The sequence below is a fragment of the Diceros bicornis genome, chromosome 34 (assembly GCF_020826845.1).
Source record: "Diceros bicornis minor isolate mBicDic1 chromosome 34, mDicBic1.mat.cur, whole genome shotgun sequence".
Lineage (NCBI taxonomy): Eukaryota > Metazoa > Chordata > Mammalia > Perissodactyla > Rhinocerotidae > Diceros > Diceros bicornis.
This window is the reverse complement of record NC_080773.1, coordinates 10,250,091-10,276,661: the sequence shown is the minus strand read 5'-3', so window position 1 is coordinate 10,276,661 and position 26,571 is coordinate 10,250,091. Positions and strand designations below refer to the sequence as shown.

At 49.4% G+C, this 26,571-nt stretch overlaps 1 protein-coding gene across 1 annotated transcript; it reads left to right on the top strand.

Moving 5' to 3' along the window:
• Window positions 1–464: 464 nt before the first annotated feature.
• On the top strand, window positions 465–26,232 carry WTIP (WT1 interacting protein). The gene is made up of 8 exons (XM_058529146.1): window positions 465–1,270; window positions 7,442–7,543; window positions 20,114–20,181; window positions 20,341–20,403; window positions 20,572–20,702; window positions 21,453–21,504; window positions 22,198–22,266; window positions 26,049–26,232. The coding sequence occupies exons 1-8, from the start codon at window positions 610–612 to the stop codon at window positions 26,187–26,189; spliced, it is 1,287 nt and encodes a 428-aa protein (XP_058385129.1). The 5' UTR covers window positions 465–609; the 3' UTR covers window positions 26,190–26,232.
• Window positions 26,233–26,571: the final 339 nt, after the last annotated feature.

The following is a 26,571-nucleotide window of genomic DNA, read 5'->3' as shown; positions in this document are numbered from 1 at the left end:
TGCGGCGGCGCTGGGAAGTAAGATGGGGGAGGATGTGGGAAACGTCTGTCAACTGCTCATACTTCTCCGGCAGGGACTGGGGGAGAATCCGGATCCTTCCGGAGGCCCGACGGCCCGAGTGCACAGCGGCGCCCGGGCTCTCCCCGCGGCGCCACCGCTCGCCGCTCGACGACCCGGGGCCGGCTCCCAGCCCCCGCGCCGGCGTCCCGGCCCGGCCTCCGCGCCCCTGAGCTCGGGCGACGCGGACACCGCGGCTCCGCCGCCGCCACTCCCCCACATTCCAGAGGCCGCAGCGCCGTCTCCTTCCTCGCATTCCTACCCCCACAAAGGAGTCCCTCCCCCCCAGCGCGGCCGCGGGGAGGAGGGGGCGCGGCCCGGCGCCGCCGAGCGCACATTCCTCCGCCGCGCGCGCCACCGAGCGGAGCGCCGCGGCCCCCGGACGGCGCGTGGCCGGCGGAGCGACCCCGGCCCGGCGCCGGCCCCGCCCCGCCCCGCGCCCAGGGGTCCCGGGGCGGGCTCCGGGCTTCGGGCGGACGATGCGGCGGCGCGGCCGGCGCGGCGGCGGGAAGCGGAGGCGGAGGTGACGCGCTCGGGCCGGCGGGCCGGGCCATGCAGCGCTCCCGGGCGGCCGCGGACGAGGCGGCCCTGCTCCTGGCCGGGCTGGCCCTGCGGGAGCTGGAGCCGGGCGGCGCCTCTCCGGGCCGGGGGCGGCGGGGGCCGCGGGCCGGGCCGGGCGACGAGGCGGCGCAGGCGCAGGGCCGCAGGGCGAAGGGCGGCGGCGGCCCCGAGGCCGGGGCGGACGGCGCGGGCCGCGGGGAGCGAGGCCTGCGGCGCGCGGCGGCCCCCGAGCTCAGCGCGCAGCCCGCGGGCAGCCCGCGGGCCAGCCTGGCGGGCTCGGACGGCGGCGGCGGCAGCGCGCGCTCCAGCGGCATCAGCCTGGGCTACGACCAGCGCCACGGCAGCCCGCGCTCCGGCCGCTCGGACCCGCGCCCCGGCCCCGGGCCGCCGTCGGCGGGCAGCGCCCGCTCCAGCGTGTCCAGTCTGGGCTCCCGCGGCTCGGCCGGCGCCTACGCCGACCTGCTCCCGCCCGGCGCCTGCCCCGCGCCGGCCCGCTCCCCGGAGCCTGCGGGGCCGGCCCCCTTCCCTCTGCCTTCGCTGCAGCTGCCCCCGGGCCGGGAGGGCGGCCCGAGCGCGGCGGAGCGGCGGCTGGAGGCGCTGACGCGGGAGCTGGAGCGGGCGCTGGAGGCGCGCACGGCGCGCGACTACTTCGGTGAGTGAGCCCGGCCCGTCCGGGTAGGCGGCCGGAGGAGTCCAGGCGAGCGTGGGGTGGCCGGAGGCTCGGCGTTGGACGAGGGGCCGGGATGAGAAAAGCGTGTCCCTTCCCCCGTGGGGCTGGGGAGGCGGCGACGTCTGCTTCGCGGAGGGCGTGAGTGCGAACCGCCAGGTCTGGGGTTTGTTAGAATAGCGGCTCCGCTTCTAGGTGTCCCGGCCGAAGAAGGTGTTCTCGCAAAGTGAGTTGATGTACTCTTCCTAACTTCGTGACAGAGTAAGCCATCCGCTGGTAGTTTCTCCTGGATACTTGCCACTTTGTTCATCCTACTGGATGCTTCGTGATCAGCTGATTAGCCGAAGCTGTGTAGGGACCCCTGCCGTCCTGGGGTTCCTTCTCCCCCCGGCAGTGTGGGGTGTGGACAGGAGCAGAGAGGTGCAGTGGTCCAGGTTCCCCCAGACCCCGCTCCTGTCCTGAGGCTTTGGTGATTGGTAGCGGCTGGAGGTAGAGTGTGTGGGGGAGGGGAAGCCCACCCTGAGGGGAAGAGGACAGAGCGGGTCACACGGGGCGGTCCTCGCTCTGGGCTGTGCTGCGTATATGGGATATTTCCAAAAGGAATTCTGCTTCACAGCGTTTGCAAAGCCCAGCGTTCTCTGACAGCCTCCATTTCCCAGTCCGACCCTGGTTCCCTGATCCCTAGGCCTTTGGACAGTTCCTAGGACTCTCAGGCTTGAGATTCTGAGAGAGGGCTTGGGGAGTGGGCTTCCCTCCCTCGCTTACTGATAAGCAGGAAGGCTGAGCACCTGGCTTTGGAGAGGAGTGGTGGTTATGGTGCCTGGGACTGAGGCTGTCCTCGGGTTTGTGTCTTTCACACATTCATTCCAGCTAGCAGCTCAGGACCGCCCTGAACTGGATCTTGAGAGAGAAGGAGGCTGTATGTCACAGGCCAGATGGGGGCATTCCAGGCAGAGGGAAGAATGTGGGCAGAAGGAGGCTAGTAAGGATGTGGAATGTTCCAGTATGCTCCCAGGAGTGCAGCCCAGGAGGGTCAGGTGGGCAAGGGAGTTTTTGGGCCATAGGGTCAGCCTGCTTTAGGGAGGGAGCACACCGAAGGGTTTCAGGCTCATCTGGGGGCATCAGGGTGAGAATCTGTGGTTTGGTAGGTCTTGTGGCTGCTGTCACATGGCCTGGGAGCAGGGAGATGAGTTAGGAAGCTGTTGCCTCTCTTGCCAGGCAGGTGCCAGGAGCAAAAGCTGGGGCTGTCTTCTGAAGAGAATGACTTTCCAGTGCTTTGTCCAGGGGAGACTGCCATTTTCCTGTCCCCACACACTGCAGGGCCTGGGTGGGGGTGTGTTCTGTGGGCCTCCCTGGCTACTCATGTGTCTTTGTGTGAAGCGGAGGTGGCTAGACCCAGGCAGGCAGTGGGAGAGGTGGAGGACTGATGGTACAAGACCGTACGGGCTGGTGGTTCCTGCTTTCTAAAGGGAGCCGTGGCTCAGCTCCAGCCCGCTGAAGCCACGTGGGAGTAGGAGATGAGGGATGGTAGATGTTTGTGTTTTTTTTTTTTTTTTTTGTTAGGAGGATCAGCCCTGAGCTAACATTGGTGCTAATCCTCCTCTTTTTACTGAGGAAGACTGGCTCTGAGTTAACATCTATTGCCAATCCTTCTCCTTTTTTTCCCCCCAAAGCCGTAGTAGATAGTTGCATGTCATAGCTGCACATCCTTCTAGTTGCTGTATGTGGGGCGCGGCCTCAGCATGGCCGGAGAAGCGGTGCGTTGGTGTGCGCCCAGGATCTGAACCCGGGCGGCCAGTAGCGGAGCACGCGCACTCAACCACTAAGCCACGGGGCTGGCCAGATTTTTGGTTTTTCAAGAGAAGCCAAATCTATGTAACATTTTCCTGATTTTTTAAAATATGGGGAAATATTTGCTTGAACTGCTGATATGTTACTGCTGATATTTGACCTTTTGTAGCTATATAAAAGTGGCAATTTCCTATAATTCAAACTGAATAATACAGAATTTTACAGAAGGAAGTCTGCATGCGCTCAGTGGTCTCTGATAAACCTCCTCTTTAGGGTGTGTCTTCCTCTCGGTGCCATCCCTTCTTCTCCTTGGCCCTGAGGCCAGCTGTCCTCCTGGTGCCTCTCTGCCCTTCACTGACATCTTTGGAACTTTCTCCGTCTCTCCTCACCAGCTTCCGCTGCCATTAGCCAGCCAACAGCCTCAGGCTTCCGGAACCTCTGGAACTTTGGTGACCTCTCTGCCTTCTCTTCAGCCACCCACTCCCAGGGCCACACCCTGTTTTTGCTTCTCTTCAGCAGTCTTCAGTCCCAACTGCAGCCTGCGTCTCAGCGTCTCTGATTCCTCTCGTCCCCGTATGCCCTGTGGAACCCTGACCCCGACTCAGTGCTGCGGCTCCCTTTCCCCTGCTGTACCCGGCGGCAGATTGCTGGTCTGCAATCTCACTGGTCTTCTGGGTGCCACCTGTCACTCTAAGCCTTGGTCAGTTACCTCTTTTATTCCCTCAACCACCTGCTCTTCTCCTCCTGCCCCTGCCCTTGCTTTCTTCTTTGCCGAGAAAATTGAGGTCATCAGGTGCAGTCTGACCCCTTGGCTTCCTGTTCCTCACCCGCAGGCTCTCAAGTGTGTGTCCAGATCTTAGGATAAGGGTCCTTCCATCTCTAACCTCCACCTCCTCCCGTCTTCAGCTTTCCTCTTTCCCCTGGCCCTTTTCCTTTGGTTATAAATACATACAAGGGTCTTTCATTAAAAAAAATATACAAACCCAAATCTAAACGGCCACAAGGTCTCGTCAGCCCTTTCATCTCATCTTCTCGTCCCAGTGTTTGGTTGGCATCGTCTTTGCTTATCCGCCTCCGATCTCCCCTCAGCCATCTGCTGTCTCCTCTCACTGAACTGACCCAGCTCTTGCTCAGGACCCTGTCGACTCCCCAGCTCCAGCCCCAGCCCCAGCGGGTGTCTGCCTGGCCTTGTGGGTCTGGACCCCACTGCTACGTCCCACAGGTGGAGTCAACTCTCCTCGAAACTTTCTACTCCCTGAATTTTGGACGTACCTCATATTCCTGGTTCTCCTTCTTCAGTGTATTTTTAATAAAGTGATGCAACCACTTATTTAGAAAAAGGTCAAACAGAACCAAAAAACCAAGAATACGAGATCATAGCCTCCCCTCTTGTTCATCCTCCTGTCCTGCTTTCCACAGGCAGCTGACTTCTCTTCTCTTCTCCGTATACCTAATAACTTGGTCAGAGAAGTGACAAGGTCAGGTTTTCAAAGTTGACGGATAAGAGTGGAGGTGTGAGAGTGGATCATTTTCACTTTAGAAAGATAAGTCTGGCTGCAATTTTGGGGATGATAGTTGGGGCGCCAGGCTGGGATGCCATGAGGAGACTGTTGAAGCAGCCATTGGAATGAGAATTGATGACGTTCTGAGTCAGGCTAGTGGGAGTGAGGGGAGGGAGTGAAGTCATGATTAGGGAACAGAGGAGCCGGGATTCGGAGTTGGAGGTGAGGGAGAGAGGGTAGAACGGGATGCTCCCTAAAACCTGGCTACGCAAAAGTGCGGTTGCCTGAGCAGGAACCCACGGGCGAGAGCAGTTTTGTGGGCAACCTGGAGCTCTCTTCTGGGCCTGGAGTGGTCTGGCGTGTGGGGAGGTGGGGCAGTGACTCAGGAGAGAGGTCCAGACTGGGCAGAACGCCAGGAGCCTTCCGCAGGGGAGACCAGTTAGGAGTGTGTGGGACTGCCCAGGGAGACCTGCAGACGTGGTGTGTTTGGCTTCTGCGTCTTCAAAACATTTAAGTTAGTAATTATTTTTAGCATGGCAAGATTTCACATACAAATCTAGATGTTTAGCTTTTCTTGAAAAATTAGAACCTTTAGCAGTGCTGGGCCTGCATCCCCACCCGGTAGCCGTTGCCAGAGCCGAGGTGTGGCTGCAGCCTCTGGTGGCCGTGCCTCTCTTCTCTGTTTGCCTGGGTCCCCACCAGCTGCTTTTACATTCCTGCTTGGTTTTGAGGGCGTCTGAACTGGCCCTCCCTCCCCTGGGGAGTTGGTGGCGTGGGAGGCCCAGGACAGAGCAGGGGAGAGAGAAGAACCAGAAAGCCAGATGCGGGTCGTATCCTGGAAATCCAAGAGGAGGAGAGGTCCCTCTCGAGCAAGATCAGAACAGGAAGTCCGTAGATCTGCACAGTTAGGAGATGACTGAGTGTGGACCAAGCTTTCTTTCTTGACTGAGGGGAGGGGGGAAATGGGGTGGCTGATGGGGAGGGAGAGATTTTTTAAGACGGGCTAGCCTGGTGGTGCAAGTGGTTAAGTGCGTGCGATCTGCTGTGGCAGTCCAGGGTCTGCAGGTTCGGATCCCGGACACGCACCAACGCACCGCTTGTTAAGCTGTGCTGTGGCGGCGTCCCATATAAAGTAGAGGAAGATGGGCATGGATGTTAGCCCAGGGCTGGTCTTTTTTTTTTTTTTCCCCCAAAGCCCCAGTAGATAGTTGTATGTCATAGCTGCACATCCTTCTAGTTGCTGCATGTGGGACGCAGCCTCAGCATGGCCGGAGATGCGGCACGTCGGTGCGCGCCTGGGATCCGAACCCGGGCGACCAGCAGCGGAGCGCGCGCACTCAACCACTAAGCCACGGGGCCGGCCCCAAAGGGGCCAGTCTTCCTCAGCAAAAAAGAGGAGGATTGGCATCGGATGTTAGCTCAGGGCTGGTCTTTCTCATAAAAAAAACAAAGAAAACAAAAAAAACAAAAGAATTATTGGGGCCGGCCTGGTGGCGCAAGCGGTTAAGTGCGCCCGCTCCGCTGTGGCGGCCTGGGGTTCGCCAGTTCGGATCCCGGGCGCGCACCGACGCACTGCTTTGCGAGCCATGCTGTGGCGGCGTCCCATATAAAGTGGAGGAAGATGGGCACGGATGTTAGCCCAGGGCCACTCTTCCTCAGCAAAAAAAGAAAACAAAAGAGGAGGATTGGCAGATGTTAGCACAGGGCTGATCTCCTCACAAAAAAAAAAAAAAAAAAAAGACGAAAGCAGCTCCACCATGGTTACATGTTAAGGAGAGAGATCTGGTAGGAAGTGCGAGGGTGAGGGCATCATGTCCTGGAGCAGCTGGCAGGTTTAGGGTCTAGAGGGCAGGTGGAGCCCATCTTCATGCCCTAGGGCGGGGGCCGTGGGGGCCCACCGCTAACTCTGTGAAGGGGACTTCTGATGTCTGGGCTGGCTGCCTCTGGTCTGGGTCTCCAGGAGGGCTGGCCAGGGAGCCCAAGGGCTTTGCCCTGGTGTTGCTGGTAACCCTTCTTCTTTCCACTGCTTTACCGCCTGCTGAGCACCCCACTGTGCTGCCAGGGGTGGTCCCCGATTCCATCCAGTTAACCCAGATACCTGCATGGAAACTTCCCTCCCTTATTTCCTTTCAACTTTTGCTCAAACATCACCTTGTCACCGGGGCCCTCTCTAACCACCCTGCTTAAGAATCAGACATATTCTTATCAGCCTTATTGTCCTCCGTAGCTCTTGTTTCCACCTGAGATGTTATTTACCTGTTGTTGTCTGAATACAGACTGGAATACAGCCTCCTTGGTGGGTGGGGACACTTGAGTGGTTCATCACGGAGCTTCCAGCCCCTAAATTGTGCGGGGTGTGTGGCAGGCTTCAGTGTTGATTTGCTGACTGACAAGAGTATAAATTAACCTCATGGTGCAGAGGAGGAAAGTGGCTGGGGAGGGTCAGTGACTCTCCCCCCGGGGGTGCCTGTGTGGTCTTCACTCTTTTTGGTTCATAGACAGCGGAAAGCCTTTTCCCTCAGTCCAAGAGCAGGTCCCAGGTGAAGGGGCTCAGAATGACTTTTTGGTAAAACATGTCATCGTGGTTTTGATGGCGAGGATGGCTTCAGCTCTGCCTCTGTGCCAGGTGCCCTGCTAAACTCTTTGAATCCTCACAACAGCAGCGACAAACCCTAGGTTTGTCAACAATAAACCCTTCTTGTCCCCAGGTTGGCCGTTAGTAACCGAGTGTTGGAGGCCTGGGGAAGTTCACTTGCCCAGGGTCAGGGGGGTGGGCGGCATTAGGACAGGGAGTGGGGTGCGCGTCCATCCAGCTCCACGGTCACGGTGCTGACCGCTGCTCTCTCTGCCTCTCCTCCCGCAGGCATTTGCATCAAGTGTGGGCTTGGCATCTACGGAGCAAGGCAGGCGTGCCAGGCAATGGGGAGCCTGTATCACACCGACTGCTTCACCTGCGACTCCTGTGGTAGGTGACCCTCCCCCGTCCCCCTTGCACCATGGACCCCCTCGCACCTAAGTTCCAGGCAGTGGTCCATCTGGACCACTCAGCTCTGGCCCAGGCTCGAGTGTGGAGGAGGCTGAGTTGTGGCCCCTTTCCCTTTTGGCCTGGCTTGTTTGAGGGGCCCAGGCCCCTGGGGAGATCTCCTGGGCCCTGGGGAGGGAGGCAGGGGCCAGGGAGGAGACTTTCCCTGGCCATGGGGACAGGCTGCCCTCTGGCTCTCTGCCTTGGAGCCTCCGTCCTGTGCAGGGCACTGATGTCTCCCGGCTGTCTGGACGGGTCATGTGGAGCAAGTGCCTTCTATCTGCCTGGACATGGGGCTAATATTTCTTTTCCCTGCAATTTTATTTTTTGTCTCAGTTTTACACACAGTTTATTTTATTTTTTTATGTTTATTTTTATTTTTTTGAGGAAGATCAGCCCTGAGCTGACATCTGTGCTAATCCTCCTCTTTTTTTGCTGAGGAAGACCGGCTCTGAGCTAACATCTATTGCCAATCCTCTTCCTTTTTTTTTCTCCCCAAAGCCCCAGTATATAGTTGTCTGTCATAGTTGCACATCCTTCTAGTTGCTGCATGTGGGACGCGGCCTCAGCATGGCCGGAGAAGCGGTGCGTCCGTGCGCGCCCGGGATCCGAACCTGGGCCGCCAGCAGCAGAGCGTGCGCACTTAACCGCCAAGCCACGGGGCTGGCCCCTACACACAGTTTAAACTATAACTGTTACAGTTTAACCTAGACAAAGTTATAAAAAGGAAAAAGCAACTGTTATCCAGCCAACCTAATAAATCTGCACTGTTGATTTTCCTACTGTTCTTTCAGACTTTGCCTCTAAGCAGCCATCTTTATTTATTTATTTATTTATTTATTTAATTTTTGTGAGGAGGATCAGCCCTCAGCTAACATCCATGCCAATCCTCCTCTTTTTTTTTGCTGAGGAAGACTGGCCCTGGGATAACATGCGTGCCCATCTTCCTCCACTTTATATGGGATGTCACCACAGCATGGCTCGACAAGCGGTGCCTCAGTGAGTGCCCGGGGTCCCAACCTGGGCCGTCAGCAGCGGAGCGCGAGCACTTAACTGCTGCATCATGGAGCCCGCCCCAATCTTTTATTTATTTACACTAAACATTTTAATATTTTATTTTATAAAGGTATAATACATGCACAATGTTAAGTCAAACAGTTTTGAGAAGCTATTTTTGCAATAGCAAAAACCACTTATTTTTCCACCCCTGGTCCCATTCCCCAGAGGCAGCCACTTTTGTGTTTCTCAGCCGTTTCTTCTAGTAGGCATCTGCCTGTCACTAAAAAGCATATGCTGCTGTTTCTTGATATATCAGTTTTAGACAAGATTTGCCTAGTTTTGCTGTGATCAGCCCGGAATAGATTCTTGTACTGCCTATTTTCCCTTCCCTCCTTCCATCTTCTCAGTGTAGTCAGATCGTAAGTTGTGGTTAAGTCAATAAACCAGGTTTATATTGCTGTGACTGTGTAAATATTACTCACTGCAGAGCCAAGAATTACACTGTGATGACATCGCCCTTTTTCTGTAGTCTTTTACTTTTCCTGGAGTTTTTTAAATCTGTTTTTTCCTTGTATTGTCTTGCTTTATCATATCTTCAGTTTGTTTTCCTCCCAAATGCTCCATTATATCAGGCATTCTATTGAGTTCCCACTGGAGCCCCTCACCTCTCGTCAGTCTGAGCCGGTTGCTCTCTAGACCCCTGTGGAGTGTTCATGCTGTGCCTTCCCATGTGTACTCCTTGGATTTCCTGGAAGCTTTTAGCTGCAGATAACAGAGAAGTTGCTGGAGAAGCTTAAACTCTAAGAATATTTCTTGGCTAGTGAAGTGGGAGCCCAGTGCTAGGGCTGGCTTCAGGCTAGGATTGATCTGGTGGCTCAGGCCCTATGAATAGCTTGGCTGAGTTTCCCTTGGGTTTGGCTTTATCCTTGTGGCCACTTCTCTCATGGTGGTGAAATGTCTGAGGCAGCTTGAGACTTCCACTGACCTACCATTGGTCTGGAGGAAGAAGGGGCATCTCTTCTGGTCACATTTTTGGAGTAGGGAAACTTCTTTTCCAGAAAATACCTAGCAGATATTGTATGTCAATGACCAGATCATCTCACATCCATTCCTGAACCAATCCCAGTGGCTGGGGAGGGGGCTATGACTTGCCTGAGTCTCTGAACCAATATTGTAGTAAGAGAAGAGGAATTATCTTGATACTAATCGAGCACACCCCTGGATAATGGGGGATTCCGGTTTCCCTTAAACACACTGTCTGAGGTAAGATTGGATACTGAATACGACTTGGAGAAAAAGGGAGGAATCAATGCTGTGAAGCAACCAAAAATGTCTCCAACGTTTTGCTGTGGTTATCTAAGAAAGGGCATGTGGGAAGTAAATTTTCTGAGTTCTGATCTATCTAAAATGCCTTTATTCTACCTTCACACTTAATTTGTAGTTTGGGAATAGATTTCCAAATTGGAAAAAATTTTCACTCAGTATTTTGAAGTCATAGTTTTCTCTTCCAGCCCCCACGGTTGCTGCTAAATTCTGATGCCATTCTGGTTCTCATTTTGGGAGCCCTCAGGAAGAGGGCTGTCATGTTGCTCGAATCCTGGCCATAATGGCTGTGTACTGCACAGCTCCGGGGACACTGTTTACGTGAATACGACGGGAGTGGTGCTCCTGAAGTTGAGCAATGGGCAGCCTGGCTTAGGACATTTTGTTTATGTTTGCTGTAGGCTTTTTGCCATCCGTTGTGCTGGGCACACACAGAGCCCTATTAGGCTGGAGACTTGTCCCTCAGTTCTGGGAATTTTTCTCGTACTATTTATTTTATTTATTCCCTTCTTTTATCCTCTGGAACTGAATTCAGCAGTATATAATCAAGATAATATACTATGACAGGATTGAGTTTGTCTGAATAATACTAGTGTGGGTTCACATTGGGAAATTCATTAATGTAATTCACCTCATTAACAAATTAAAAGAGAAAAACTATACAATCATTTCAATAGGTGTAGGAAAAGCAGTCAGTAAAATTCAGCATTCATTCATGATGAAAATTCGTAGCAAGCCAAGAATAAAAGGGAACTTCTTAAACCAGGTGAAAGTTGGTTACTAAAAATCTATGCAAATATCGTACTCAGTGATGAAATATGAGAAAAATGGACCTTTAAATGAGGAAAAGACAATGATGCCTGCAATCGTGTCTTCTGTTCAGCATTGTGCTGGGGATCTTAGTCATTGCAGTAAGAGAAGAAAAATAGATATACCGTATTCATGGATGGGTATATTCAAAAGAGTAGTGTAGTTTTTTCCAAATTGATCTATAATGCATTGCAATTCCAATTAAGCAGGTTTTCATGAATTTGACAAGCTCATTCTAAAATTTAAGTGGAAAGAGCAAAAGGCTAAGAGTAGTCAAGATGTTCTTGAAGAAGAGCAAGTTGGGAGAACTTCCACTGTGAGGTATCAATACATATTGTATAGTTACATTAATTAGTTTCATGTAGTATTGGTGCAAGGATAGATAAATATACCAGTGATACAGAATGGAGAGTCCAGAAACAGACCTATGTCTATGTGAGAACTTGATAGAGATGGCATTGCAAGTGGTTCTGGAAAAATCGGTTATCCATATAAGAAAATGAAATCAAATCCAGGTAGATCAAAGACTTAACCGTGTAAAGAAAACATGACCATTTTAGGAGTACATATGGAAGCATATCTTTACCAATCTTCTGGTAAGAAAGATTTTTTCCCACATAAAAAGCGCCAAACATAAAAGAAGGGATTGACAAATTTGGCTACATTAGAACTAAATAACTCTGTTCACTAAAAGACACCATAAAGCATGTCATAAAACAAGTCATATACTGCCACACACATAACTTCCAGGGATTATTTTCCAGAATATTTATAATACTTTCACATATTAATTAGAAAAAAGTACAGATAATTTGAAGTGTTCTTTTGTAGTTTGATTTCTATGTGTGTAGGTGTGGGTTTTCTTTTATTTGTCCTGCTTTGGATTCGTTTTGACTCCTGAACCTGAAGATTCAGGTCTTTTATCACTTTGGGAATAATTTCAGCTATTTTATTTTGAAAAATTGCTTCTCTCCCATTCTCTTGATTATTTACTTCTAAAAAGAATTCAAATTAGAAATATTAGGCTTTCTCATCCTCTTTTGTTTGTCTCTTAACCTCTCCTTCATAGTATCCATTTCTCCATCTCCCTTTGTTGCATCTTGTTTAATTTCTTCAGCTCTGTCTTCCAGAAGCTGGACTTCGGATCATTAATTTTTCTCTTCAGCTGTGTTAATCTCCCATTGAACTCTTTCATTGAGTTTTTCATTTCAGCAGTTGGATTTTTTTTATTTCTAGAAGTTCTTTATGGTTCTTTTTTCAAATCTGCCTCAACATTTTTCTTTTTTTGTGAGGAAGATCAGCCCTGAGCTAACATCCATGCCAATCCTCCTGTGTTTGCTGAGGAAGACCGGCCCTGAGCTAACATCTCTTGCCAATCCTCCTCCTTTTTTTTTTTCCCCTTTTTCTCCTCAAAGCCCCAGTAGATAGTTGTATGTCATAGTTGCACATCTTTCTAGTTGCTGTATGTGGGACACCGCCTCAGCATGGCCTGACAAGCTGTGTGTCTGTGGGCGCCCGGGATCCGAACTCGGGCTACCAGTAGTGGAACGCGAGCACTTAACTGCTGAGCCACGGTGCCAGCCCCTGCCTCAACATTTTTGATAGTCTCTTGCTTTTTATCAAGATTTAAATTATATACAGAGTCTAAAATAACGAAATCTTAGGTGTATTACAGCTTGATACATTTTTACATATCCACATGGCCACGTACTTAATCACCACCCAGAACAGGGTGTAGAACATTTCCATCGACCCGGAAGATTCCTTTACGCCCCTTCCCAGTCATCTCTACATGGACTTTTGAGCTGTTCCCATAATTTGGTGATTGTAAATAAAACTGTTATGAACATTTGCGTACATGTCTGTTAATGGTCATTTATACTTATTTCTCTAGCAGTGGCGTTGCTGAGTCATAGAGTAGCATTTGTGCAACTTTAGTATATACTGCTAAATGGTTACCAGAGTAACCAATTGTAATCCCATTGGCAACGTATGAGAATTTGTTTCTCCTCATTCCCGCCAACACTTAGCATTGTCAGTCTCTTAGCCATTCTGGTGGGAGTGGAGTGGTAACTTAATGTGATTTAATTTAAATTTCCCTTATGAGTGGTGGTGACTTGTACACCTTTTTGTGTGTTTCTTGGCCATTTGAATGCCTTTGTAAAGTGCCTGTTGAAGTCTTTTGCCCATTTTTAAATGGGGTTGTTTGACTTTTTCTTATAGATTGTAAGAGTTCTTTTTTTTTTTTTTTAAGATTTTATTTATTTATTTTTTCCCCCCCAAAGCCCCAGTAGATAGTTGTATGTCATAGCTGCACATCCTTCTAGTTGCTGTATGTGGGACGAGGCCTCAGCATGGCCGGAGAAGCGGTGGGTTGGTGCGCGCCCGGGATCCGAACCCGGGCCGCCAGCAGCGAAGTGCGCGCACTTAACCTCTAGGCCACGGGGCCGGCCCGTGTAAGAGTTCTTTATGTATCTTGGATAAAAATTCTCTGTTGGATATATGTGTGGTAAATTCTTTGCCTTACCTGTTCTTGCTTCATTACTTACTTTTTTTGTGTGTGAGAGGAAGATCAGCCCTGAGCTAACATTTGCCAATCCTCCTCTTTTTGCTGAGGAAGACTGGCCCTGGGCTAACATCCATGCCCATCTTCCTCCACTTTATATGGGACGCCGCCACAGCATGGCTTGACAAGCGGTGCCTCAGTATGCACCTGGGATCCGAACCTCGAACCCCAGGCCTCCGCAGCGGAGCGCGCGCACTTAACCACTTGCGCCACCGGGCCGGCCCCCACTTCATTACTTAGTGATGTCTTCCGATGAAAAGAAATTCTTAATAAAGTTTATCTTTTTTTGTTTGTTTACAGTTATTGCTTTTAATGTCCTGTCCAAGAATTCTTTGTAGTCTCACATTTTGGACATCTTTTTATTTTGTAAGCATATTAAACATACCTGTTCTGTATTCGGTATCTAATAATCCCAATTTCTGATGACTTTTGAAGTCCTACTTACCTTGTTTTTGTTTCTCCTCACTCTTGGTCATGATACCTTGTTTCCTTGATTGTGGAATTCTGTGGGAATTCGTTGAGGTCAGTGTTGCAGGTGTATTTCCCCAGGGAATGTTTGTAAACTTTTTAATAAGTTTTAGACTTGAAAGAGGGCAAATATATATTTTCTTTTATGAGTATTCTTAGGTACTCATGGACTTTTTACTTATGCGGTGTGTTGCAATACAGTCATTATTCTTTGTGATGCATAAATTGTCTCAAATTTGGCCAGAGGAAGTCCCTTCCAGTTGGCTCATGTGCTCTTTTGACGCGCCCCCATCATTCTTTGAGCACTTCCTTACTCTGACATGAGATGTTCTAGTTTTATCTTTGTTTTTATTTTTAATTGAGGACAACTTACATATAGTACAGCAAACGGATTTTAAGTATATAGTTAAAAGATTTTGGATAAATGTAGACATTTATATAACTCATACCTCTAACTCATCTTTCTCAAAGATATAGAAAGTTTTAAACACTCTAGAAACTTCTGTCTTGCCCTTTTTCAGTTGATCCCTGTATGTTCCCTCATCACACTTGCCCAGCCAGTGTTCTGATTTCTACCATAATAGATTAGTTTTGTCTGTTCTAGAACATCATATAAATGCAGTCATATAGTATGTACTGTTTTGTGGCTGATTTTTTTTTGCTAAGCGTGTCTTTTTTTTTTTTTTTAATCCATGTTGTTGCATGTATTGGTAGCTCACTTTTTTTTATTGCTGGGTAGGATTCTGTTGTATGAATATGCCACAATTTGTTTATCCATTTAACTCTTGGTAGATACTAGATTGTGCTGTGAACATTCTTGTACAGGTCATTTGTGGACAAATATTTTCATTTCTCTTGGGTAAATTCTAAGGAGTGGAATTTCTAGGTCATAGGCTAAGTGTATGTTTAACTTCGTAAGAGACTGCCAAACTGTTTTCCAAAAGGGTTGTACCATTTTTATACTCCCACTAGAAGTGTAAGAGAGTGGAATTATTCTACATATTTGCCGACAATTAGTATTTTACTCTTTTTAATTTTAGCCATTCTAACGGGTGTGAAGTGGTGTCACGTTGTGGTTTTAATTTGCATTTGCCTGATGACTAATGAGGTTGAGCATCTTTTTGTCTGCTTCTTGGCCATTTAATATCTTCTTTTATGAAGTCTGTTCAAGTCTTTTGCCCAGTTTTAATTGGGAGTTATTTGCCTTTTATTATTTAGTTGGAGGAATATATATATGTATTTTGAGTACAAATTCTGAGTATACATCTGAGTACAGATGTATGTTTTGTGAATATTTTCTCCTAGTGTGATTTTTAAAAATATTTTTAATGATATCTTTTTTTTTTTTTAATTTTATTTATTTATTTTTCCCCCAAAGCCCTGGTAGATAGTTGTATGTCATAGTTGTACATCCTTCTAGTTGCTGTATGTGGGACACGGCCTCAGCATGGCCAGAGAAGCGGTGCGTCGGTGCGCACCTGGGATCCGAACCCACGCCGCCAGCAGCGGAGCGTGCACACTTAACCGCTAAGCCATGGGGCTGGCCCAAATGATATCTTTTTTTGATAAATTTTAAATTTTTATGAAATCCAATTTGTCAGATTTTTTTGTTTTATGGTTATTGTTTTTATGACTTAAAAAATTTTTATCCCCCATTAAGTCATGAAGATAGTCTCCTGTGTTTTTTTCTAGAAGCTTTAGGTTTCTCATTTTTATGTTCAGCTTGATAACCCATTTCATATTAATTTTTTGTGTACAGTATGAAGTAAGGAATTGAGTTTCATTTTTTTTCCATTTGGCTATCAAGTTGTTCCAGCACATGGGCTGAAAAGACTCTGCTTTCCCACTTGTGCATTTGTTGAAATATTTAGGGGTCTATTTTGGACTCTATTCTGTTCCACTGATCTTGTTGTCTCTCCTTAGCCCAATATTGCACTGTCTTGATTACTGTAAGTCTTAAAATAGATAGTGTAAGTCTTCTGGCTTTGCTGATCTTTTTCAAGATTATTTTGGCTATTCTAGGTTCTTTGTATTTTTATATAAATTTTAAAATTGGCACATCAGTTTCCATACACACACAAAAAAGAGTGTTGGGATCTTGATTGGGTAGCATTGAATGTATAGATCAGATCTAGTTTGATGAGAACTGATATCAGAACATTTGAAGCCATGAAGATGGTTGTCACGAACTGTGCAAGGTCTGAGATTTTTCCCTACTTGCAAGCTGACAAGTCAGCCAGCCACCGTTTTCGCAGATGCTTCCTGAAGACATGATCCTCCTGGGGCAGATACTCATAGCGCTGCAAACAGCATGAGCTTCATGTTTGCATCTGGCCTGCATGCCATCCTGAGTCCCACGGGGGTGACGGGGAGTGGTCTAAGTGGATGCTGCATGCGCAGTGCGTGTATGTCAGGGCTGAGGAGCCCTGGGCTTAGGGAACCCCAATATTTTATAATGAGTTGCCAGCAAAGCTATCTGACCCCTCTCCTGGAGAAACACATTATCTTTATTGTACTGGATGGCAGACAAACCTGCCGTTTGCTTCAGAGACAGGTGCTCTCTCTGTCTTCTAAGCAGTTTGCTCCACAAACGTCCTTGGAAAGATAATCCAGAACGAAAGCTGCCAGCCCTCTGTTTGTAAGATGTGCAGAAATGAGAGAGAGCCGATGGAGAACTGTCTTCCAGCAATGGTCTCTATATAGGTCTTTTAAAATTTCTCTCGGTGAAGTTTGATTTTGCAGAGTAAGATCAGATGCATCTTTCATTAAATTTATCCCTGAGTATTTTATGGGTTTTTTGGATGCTATTATAAATGCAATTTAAAAAATTCTAAGTTCATTTTCCAATCATTTGTTGCTAGAATATAAAAATATATTGGGTTTTCATATGCTGATCACCTATCTTACAACCTTGCTAAACTCACTTATTAGTTCTAGTAGTTTTTTTGCAGATTACTTATGATTTTCTGCGTAACACAATAATGTCATCTGTGTTTAAAGATAGTTTTGCTTCTTCCTTTGCCATCGTTTATTTTTTTCACCTGTCTTATTGCACTGTTTGGGACTTCTAGTACAATGTTGAATCCTAAGGGGAAAAGCATTGACTATTTCGCCATTATGCTGATGTTAGCTGCGGGGTTTGCATAGATGCCCTTCATGACATCTGGAGTGGAGGAGGTTCCCTCTTGTTACTAGTTAGGCGTTGTCATCTTTCTCCTGATCCTAATGGCAACACCGCTCACGGCTGCTGCCAGGTCTGCTGGGGCTGTTGTTTTGACAAGGACGCCTCTTTTTAAGTTTTTGTTCAATTTGTTTAATCTAAAAAAACCCAAACAGTTCACCTACCTATTTCTCCCACACCCCAGCCCCCGCCTCTTGCAACCACCAGTCTGTTCTCTGTATCTATGAGCTTTTTTTTTTTTTAGATTCCACATATAAGAGAGATCATATGGTATTTGTCTTTCTCCGACTGACTTATTTCACTTAGTATAATGCCTTTGAGGTCCATCCATGTTGTCACAAATGGCAAGATTTCATTCTTTTTTATGGCTAAATAATATATTATTGTATATATACACCACAGTCTCTTTATCCGTTCATCCATCGATGGACACTTAGGTTGCTTCTGTATCTTGGCTATTGTAAATAATGCCGCAGTGAACATGGAGGTGCAGATGTTTTTTCGAATTAGTCTTTTGATTTCTTTGGATAAATACCCAGAAGTGGAATCACTGGATCATATGGTAGTTCTGTTTTTAATTTTTCGAGGACCCTCCATGCTATTTTCATAGTGGCTGCACCAGTTTACATTCCCACCAGTGGTGCACAAGGGTTCCCCTTTCTCCACATCCTCTCCGACACTCGTTATTTCTTGTCTTTTTGATAATAGCCATTCTGATGGATGTGAGGTGATATCTCATGGTGGTTTTGATTTGCATTTTGCTGATGATTAGTGATGTTGAACATCTTTTCATATATCTTTTGGCTATCTGTATGTCTTCCTGGGAAAAATGTCTATTCAGATCTTCTGCCCATTTTTTAATCAGATTGTTTGTTTTTTTGCTCTTGATTTGTATGAGTTCCTTATATATTGTGGATATGAACCCCTTGTCACATATATGGCTTGCAATTATTTCCTCCCATCCCATTGGTTGCCTTTTCATTTTGTTGATGGTTTCCTTTGCTGTCCAGAAGCTTTTTAGTTTTATGTAGTCTTAACTTGTTTATTTTTGCTTTTGTGGCTTTTGCTTTTGGTGTCAGATTCAAAAAATCATTGCCAAGACCAATGTCATGAAGCTTTTCTTTAATCCATTTTGAGTTAATTTTTGTGTGTGGTGTATGATAGTGGTCCAGTTTCATTCTTTTGCATGTGGGTATCCAGTTTTCCCAGCACCATTTATTAAAGAGACTATCCTTTCCCCATTGTATATTCTTGGCTCCTTTGTCATAAAGTAATTGGCCATATATGTGTGGGTTTGTTTGTGGGCTTTCTATTCTATTCCATTGATCTATGTGTCTGTTTTTATGTTAATACCATACTGTTTTCATTACTATAGCTGTATAATATAGTTTGAAATCAGGGGACATGATACCTACAGCTTTGTTCTTTCCTAAGATTACTTTGGCTGTTTGGGATCTTTTGTGGTTTCATAGAAATTTTAGGATTGTGTGTTCTATTTGTGTGAACAATACCATTGGAATTTTTTTTTATTGATGTTTTAATAGTTTCTAACATTATGAAATTTTGGGTTGTACATTTTTGTTTTTCCATCACCATATATGTGTCTCCCTTCACCCCTGTGCCCACCCCCTACCCCCATTGCCCCTGGTAACCACAGTACAGTTTTCTCTGTCCATGTATTGGTTTGTATTCTGCATGTGAGTGAGATCACACAGTGTTTGTCTTTCTCTTTCTGGCTTATTTCACTTAACATAATACCCTCCAGGCCCATCCATGTTGTTGCAAATGGGACAATTTTGTCTTTTATTTATGGCTGAGTAGTATTCCGTTGTATGTATCTACCACATCTTCTTGATCCAGTCATCAGGTGAGGGACACTTAGGTTGCTTCCACTTCTTGGCTATAGTGAATAATGCTGCAATGAACATAGGGGTGCGTAAGCCTCTTTGGATTGTTGATTTCAGGTTTGTTGGAACCATTGGAATTTTGATAGGGATTGCACTGAATCTGTATATTGCTTTGGGTAGTATAGACATTTTAACAATATTTATTCTTCCAGTCCGTGAGCAGGGAATATCTTTCCATTTCTTTGTGTCTTCTTCAATTTCTTCCATCAGTGTTTTATAGTTTTCAGGGTATGGGTCTTTCATCTTCTTGGTTAAGTTTATTCCTAGGTATTTTATTCTTTTTGATGCAGTTGTAAATGGGATTGTTTTCTTAATTTCTCTGATAGTTTGTTATTAGTGTAAAAAAATGCAACAGATTTTGTATCCTGCAACTTTACTGAATTTCTTTATTAGTTCTACCAATCTTTTGATGGAGTCTTTAGGATTTTCTATGTATAATATCATGTCATCTGCAAGTAGTCACAGTTTTACTTCTTCCTTTCCAATTTGGATGCCTTTTATTTCTTTTTCTTGCCTAATTGCTGTGGCTAGGACTTCGAAAACTATTTTAAATGAAAGTGGCGAGAGTGGGCATCCTTGTCTTGTTCTTGATCTTAGAGGAAAAGCTTTCAGCTTTTCACTGTTGAGTATAGTGTTAGCTGTGGGCTTGTCATAGATGGCCTTTATTATGTTGAGGTACATTCCCCCTATACTGACTTTGTTGGGAGTTTTTATCATAAATGGATGTTGAATTTTTTCAAATGCTTTTTCTGCATCTGTTGAGATGATCATATGATTTTCATCTTTCATTTTGTTAATGTGGTCCATCACAGTGACTGATTTGTGGATGTTGAACCATCCCCGCATCCCTGGAATAAGGGACGCCTCTTTCATATTGGGCTCCTTCACCTGGTGAGAGTTGTACTTCTAATCTTCATGGATTAAGAAATTTCATTCTGAAAAGTCTGCTCTGGATTCAACTGAACTTAAAGCAAATGTGTTTTTTTTAAATTAATCCAAACATCAATTTACATTTGAAAAACAGTACTTCGTATATTTGCTTTGATAACCTTTTACAACAGTTCTGTCGACAGTGTATTTTGTTTAGTTTTTAAAAAAATATTAATAAGTCTGAAAATAACAACATTAAAGGGAAATTTTAAAATCCATCTGTCATCCACTTCTCATCTGTTGGAGGAGGTGCTGAGAAGTGGCAGCAGGGGCCCCATCCCTGGTTTCCAGTGGCCCAAGGAGCCCCTTCTTGACCCTTGTCCTTGCAGGGAGACGACTTCGAGGGAAGGCGTTCTACAATGTGGGTGAGAAAGTGTACTGCCAGGAGGACTTCCTGGTGAGTCAAAGCTGTGTCCTGGCTGATGCCATGGGTGGGAACAGGGGCGGGCACCCTCCTTCTAATTCACGTGGACACCTGAGGCCAGGAGGCAGGTGCTGGCTGGGCAGTGAGTGCCCCTTTGTCACGTAACATCCTGGATCCTGTGTCCCCTCCCAGTACTCCGGGTTCCAGCAAACGGCTGACAAGTGTAGCGTGTGTGGACACCTCATCATGGAGATGGTGAGAACCTCCTCAGGCTCTGGGAGCCCCTCTGACACAGGCGGAGTCTGATGGCCCCCCGCCCTTTCACCTGTTGCAGACCCCCTGGGGGCTCAGAGTCAGAGCCCCTTCTGGGGGCTGTGCTGAGCCTTCCAGCTGCAGTGACCCCTCAGTGCCTCCCACCCCCAGATCTTGCAGGCTCTTGGGAAGTCCTACCACCCAGGCTGCTTCCGGTGCTCCGTGTGCAATGAGTGCCTGGACGGGGTGCCCTTCACTGTGGATGTGGAGAACAACATCTACTGTGTCAGAGACTATCACACGTGAGTAACGGGCGCCGTGGAGCAGGTGTGACACCTGCTGTTTCTTCTGCCTCCCTGGAAGCATTTTGCTGGCCTGCCTTGTGCTCTCAGAGGTTGGGGCAGACACGGATCTCTGCCTTGGGTCTCTCTCTCAGGTGCTTCAGCTACCAGCCATGTCTTTGCTCTCCTCTCCCCTGCTTTGCCTGTGTGTTCACTTTCTCCTAATGGTGGGGACTCTCCTGGCTGTCCCTCCCAGCATCTATCCCTCTGCTCCCAGGGCCCGGCCAGGCCCCTTCTGCCTGGGATGGGGGCTTGGAGTCTCTGCAATGTCTTTTTCCTGCCTGTGTTGTACCCATGTGGGCAGCCAATCCATACTCCCTTGCTGTGGCTCCAGGCACAGCCCTCAGAGCTCTGGTCCTGTGCCGCTGCCTTGCATGGGGTTGGTGCCAGCATAGGTCCCTGGTACTCAGTGTGGAGCCGGGCTTTGCAGGGGTCTCAGCTAAGGGTGGCCCAGACCTGAACATTAAGGGGCCAGGAGCTCTCAGGAAGTGTGAGGGAGGGGGCAGGGCAGAACCTGAAGCCATCCTGGAGGAGGTGACGGGGTGGAGGTGAATTGGGGAGCCAGATAAAAGGCTAGTGTCAACGTGTGCACACAAGGAAAGGGGCCTGATGCTCGGGCCACGTCATGAGGCTACTGTGGGTGGACCTGTCCTTGTACCCTTGGCCTCTGGTCACTCAGCTGGTCACCTCTGGTTTCCTTTATTCCTCCAGGGTTTTTGCACCAAAATGTGCCTCCTGTGCCCGTCCTATCCTCCCTGCACAGGTAGGAACCACTCACCTGGAGATGCTCAGGTGCCCGGCCCTGCCCGGGTCGGCCCCAGGTCTTGGGCCCCAGTGGGAGGAGTGAGCAGGTGCTCCTGCCCCTGTCCCTCAGGGCCAAGGGGTATGTGTTGTGCCCAGGCTCACGGGGTGCAGGTGCCCTGCATGAGTTAGCGGGAAATGTGGCCCCCGCTGCCTGGCTGCCCCACACTGCCCTAAGCTCCGTTGCCTGTTGGTGTCAGGACTGCTCCCTGGGTGTGTTAGCCCTGCAGGCTGGGGTGGCTGGGGAGCAGTTGCAGAAAGGATGCGGGCCGTGCGGGAGACATCCTGGGGTGGTGCAGGTCCCTCGGGTACTGGCTCTCCCACACATGCTGGTTCTGTCCCAGGCTGGTGGGTAAGCAGGACTCGCAGGGTCTTCCTGACTCCAAAGAACCAAAAAGAATGTGTACACACACTGACACCCACGGGGAGGCTCTGGTGGACACGTGTGTGTGCTGTCGGCTGCGGCCATGGGATGGTGACTGACACATGCACATCCATCTGTGTGCACCTGCCAGTGCCTGTGCTGGCCCCATGGAAGTGCACAGGCGTGAATGCACATCCGCCAGGGAGCATGTTGTGTGGGTGTGTCCCCCGCGCACAGTTCATCTCAAACCCCAGCTTGCTTATCGCGTGCGAACTCCATGTCTTCTTCCAGGGCTGTGAGACGACTATCCGTGTGGTGTCCATGGACAGAGACTACCACGTGGAGTGTTATCACTGTGAGGTGAGCCCGGGCCCTCCTGGAGGCTGGTGCGTGGGGCAGCCCTCTCCCCACAGGTCTTTCATGGTTCTACCCCATTCTACCTCTCCTCTCCAGTGAGCCCTCTCCCTTCTACCCCAGATATATTTTCTCTCAACCCCTGTTTCTCATTCAGTCAAATACATACCGAGAATTTACAGTGCGTGGGGTGCTGGGGATGTACAGAGAATAAAGACAGTCCCTCCTGTCATGGGAGAGACAGATACTCAGGTAGTATCTACACAGGGTCATCATTGCTGTCAAGGGGAGTTGTCAGAGCACATAGGAGGCCTTGGAAAGTCAGGGAAGGTGTTCTGGAGGAGGTGACGCCCAAGCTAAGATTTGAAAGATGAATAAGAGTCAGCCACGGAGGCAGTGAGAAGGGCATTTCCAGGCAGTGGAAGCAGAATGTGCTTAGGTACGGAGGTGAGTGTGTTGTTTTATGTCACTGGAGAGGTTGGCAGGAGCTAGGGACAGAAGGCCCCTTGTGCTACAGAGTGTGGACTGATCCTGAGGGCAGTGGAGAATGATCAGAAAGGGACGACGCGATGGCATTTGGATTTTATTTTATTTATTTTATTTTTTATAATTTTATTTGTTTATTTATTTTCCCCCAAAGCCTCAGTAGATAGTTGTGTGTCATAGCTGCACATCCTTCTAGTTGCTGTATGTGGGACGCGGCCTCAGCATGGCCGGAGAAGCGGTGCGTCAGTGCGCGCCTGGGATCCGAACCCGGGCCGCCAGCAGTGGAGCGTGCACACTTAACCACTAAGCCACAGGGCCGGCCCTGCATTTGGATTTTAGAAAGGGCACTCGCTGCCATGTGCCATGCAGAGAGTGAGTGGAGGAGGAGGGCATGGGGCTGGGCTTCCCTGAGTAGGCTGGTGGAGTGAAGGCTGTGGTCCTGGGTTTGGGGAGGTACATGAGTTGAGTGAGGGTTAGGCAGTACAAGGGACTGGATTTGGTGAGGGATTGGACGTGGGAGTTTGGGGGTTGGGAGGTGTCCATTGGGACCCAGGAGAGAACGGGGTGAGAAGAGGAGGGGACGAGATGCTCTCGTTTTCTATAGCTGGAGACCCCCGAATGGAGATGTCCAGGCGGCAGCTGGACATCCTGGAGTTCAGACTCTGGCTACAGGGACAGGAATTTGGGAGTGATTGGCATCTGTAGCTATCTCTTTGCTGACACTCTGCCATGCAGTTTCTAGTCGCCTTGGCCTCTCTGAGTTCTCAATTCAAGGAGACCAGTGGGCCCTCTTTGGGCAGCCTGGAAAATCTCTCTAGGTAGTAACTTGGGGTGACGTTAGGGCTCACCTCATTAGTTTCCCATCTCTCAGAGGTCACCGACCTGTCCTGCCTGTTGCTCAGAGAACCATTGTTTCATGTATTTTTGCCTGTTTTTTTATTGTTAAAGGTGGGACAGGAAATTCAGTCCTTGTACCGTGATGGCTGGAAGCAGGAGTCCCACTGTGGGTGTGTAGATGGCTGTGGAAGCTGGGGGAATAAATGAGGTCTTCCAGGGAGAGCTGTAGGGGAGGGAGCAGGGCTTAGGATAGCCCAAGGAGCACCAGCCTTTAGGGGATGTATGGGAGGTCACACAGGGAGGCCGAGAATGAGGGAACAGGAAAGTAGGAGAAACCAAGAAAAGCATGTTGGTGTCAGCCCCAGGGAAGAGCAGGAGGGAGTGTCAATAAGAAATCTCCGGGCCGGCCCCGTGGCTTAGCGGTTAAGTGCACGCGCTCCGCTACTGGCAGCCCGGGTTCGGATCCCGGGCGCGCACCGACGCACTGCTTGTCTGGCCATGCTGAGGCCGCGTCCCACATACAGCAACTAGAAGGATGTGCAACTATGACATACAACTATCTACTGGGGCTTTGGGGAAAGAAAAAAAAAGGAGGATTGGCAATAGATGTTAGCTCAGAGCTGGTCTTCCTCAGCAAAAAGAGGAGGATTAGCATGGATGTTAGCTCAGGGCTGATCTTCCTCACACAAAAAAAGAAATCTCCAATAGGAATCAAGGTCCATTTGGAACCAGCGTGCCTTGGTGGGGGCAAGTGGCCCAATGGGAACAGGAGTCCTGCTGGGGGACCAGGGAGGGAGGAGCAGGAGCAGGCATGGCCTGCAGAGGGGCCGTGGTTCCCCTCTGACAGTAACAGGGCATTCTGCTCTGCTGTCCTGGGGACCGTGGTGTCCCCTTGGGATCGCTAAGCACAGTCGTTAGGGAAAGGTTGCTGCTGAGAGGCCAGCAGGTCAAGCTGCGGGTGGTTCACAGCTGGAGCCCCCTGGGGAGACCCTTGGACGGGAACTAGGGTCTCCAGGCCCCCTCGCTCCTCCCCTCTCTGGTGTGTGGTGGTTAGTGCAGGGCCCAGTCTGAGGCTGTGGCAGCACAGGGAGGACACCTGGGACTGAGCGACTTGGGACGTGAGGCTCCGTTGCAGCAGCCCAGCTCTGTCACTGTGTGGGGTGGGACAGGTCTTGGTCTCAGGGCCTTTGGGTAACAAGTGTCAAAGCTTCAAGGCCAGAATCCAGCCCTGGATGCAGGGAGAGTGTGACCAAAGGGGCCTCCTTGGGGTAGGGGGCAAAAGGAAGGAAAAATTTCTTCAGCTGGTCTTGCCCGGTGCCCCACTGTCTCTGGCAGCACCCTCCATGGCTGCCTTTCACTTCCTGTAAGTTACTTACAGAGGTCAAATATGAATCACGTAACTTGTTAGAGAAGATTACCCTATAAAAGATCCCGCAATGGTAAATGGTAAGATAAGGGGCATAAAGTAAAACTCTGTGTTTACTTGATGTTTCTAATTCTTCTCTTCCATTATCTGTTAAGACCACTGGGGTCAGGCATTTGACCCCTCTCCCCCTCAGGTCCCCAGTGACCCCGATGGGGCAGGATCCGGGAGACACTCGCATTTGTCGCTGACCTAATCTCTCAGGAACTTTGCGAATGCCGACCACTCCCCCCAGTCCTCCTGCTTCGAGCTCTTGACTGTGCCCTTAGGATCATCCATCTTTGGTTTTCCTCACTTTTATTTTCCCCTCAAATCTTTTTTTTTTTTTTTTTTGTGAGGAAGATCAGCCCTGAGCTAACATCCATGCCAATCCTCCTCTTTTTGCTGAGGAAGACTGGCCCTGGGCTAACATCTATTGCCAATCCTCCTCCTTTTTTTCCCTCTTTTCTCCCCAAAGCCCCAATGGATAGTTGTGTGTCATAGTTGCACATCCCTCTAGTTGCTGTATGTGGGACACTGCCTCAGCATGGCCGACAGGCGGTGCGTAGGTGCACATCCGGATCCGAACCCGGGCTGCCAGTAGTGGGGCACGTGCACTTAACTGCTAAGCCTCAGGGCCAGCCCCCCCTGAAATCTTGACTCAGGTCCTCTTCTTTCTGCCTCTTCATGTTGGAGCCTCCACGGCTCAGCTGTTTGTCGTCTTCTCTTTTCTGGTTATCTGCACGCCCTGGGAGACGTAGTCTGTTGTATCGTTGGTAAAAACCATCACATTTTTATGCCGCTGCCCCCATTTACCGCCTAGTCCTCTCTCCCCGACTCCAGGCTCGTGTCCAACTACCTCTCTCACTGTCTGCTCTGGATGTCTGAGAGGCGTCTCCAGTCCAGTGCGTCCAGCACTGGGCACCTCATCCCCCCGCCAAGGAGTAAAAGCCAGAGTCCTCTGGAAGTTGTACAGAGCCCTGCAGATCTGCCCCCATTACTCTGGTGTGCCCTAATAGGCTCCCCCTTGCTGACTCGGGCGTTGGGCTGTGTTCTTCCCTAGGACTGCGGGCTGCAGCTGAGCGGGGAGGATGGACGCCGCTGCTACCCCCTGGAGGGCCACCTGCTCTGCCGACGCTGCCACCTGCGGCGCCTCCGGCCGGGCCCCCTTCCTTCACCTGCCGTGCATGTCACTGAGCTCTGAGCAGGGCCGGGAGCCCGACGCTGGTGTGTGTGTGTGTGTGTGTGTGTGCACGCGTGTGTGTGTGCGCGCGCATGCCGGATGGGTGGCCCAGGTCAGTGTCGGAGCTTCGTGTCAGGGTGGGCGTGGCTGCCGCCCTTCCACCCCAGCCCCACCCGACTTGCCACCCAGCTGCTGTCCGAGGGGCCGGCCCCGAGGCGAAGCTACTTCTATTTATTCACCGTCTGTGCCTCCTCAAGCCGCTTCCCTCTTTCCTGGCTCTGCCTGCCTCCCACCCCACCCCATCACTGGCCTCTGTTGCAGGACCCCTTGTGCCCCCCCGGCCTCAGGGGCAGGCTCCCACACTCCCACACCGGCTGTGGGTTATGGGGCTGAAGACGGCCAA

What these genes read in the sequence shown, in the direction of transcription:
- WTIP (XM_058529146.1), top strand. Translation starts at nt 610, where the DNA reads ATGCAGCGCTCCCGGGCGGCCGCGGACGAGGCGGCCCTGCTCCTGGCC. An exon ending in CTTCACCTGCGACTCCTGTG is followed by an intron (nt 7,544 to 20,113) that starts GTAGGTGACCCT and finishes TTGTCCTTGCAG; the next exon opens with GGAGACGACTTCGAGGGAAG. An exon ending in GTCCTATCCTCCCTGCACAG is followed by an intron (nt 21,505 to 22,197) that starts GTAGGAACCACT and finishes GTCTTCTTCCAG; the next exon opens with GGCTGTGAGACGACTATCCG.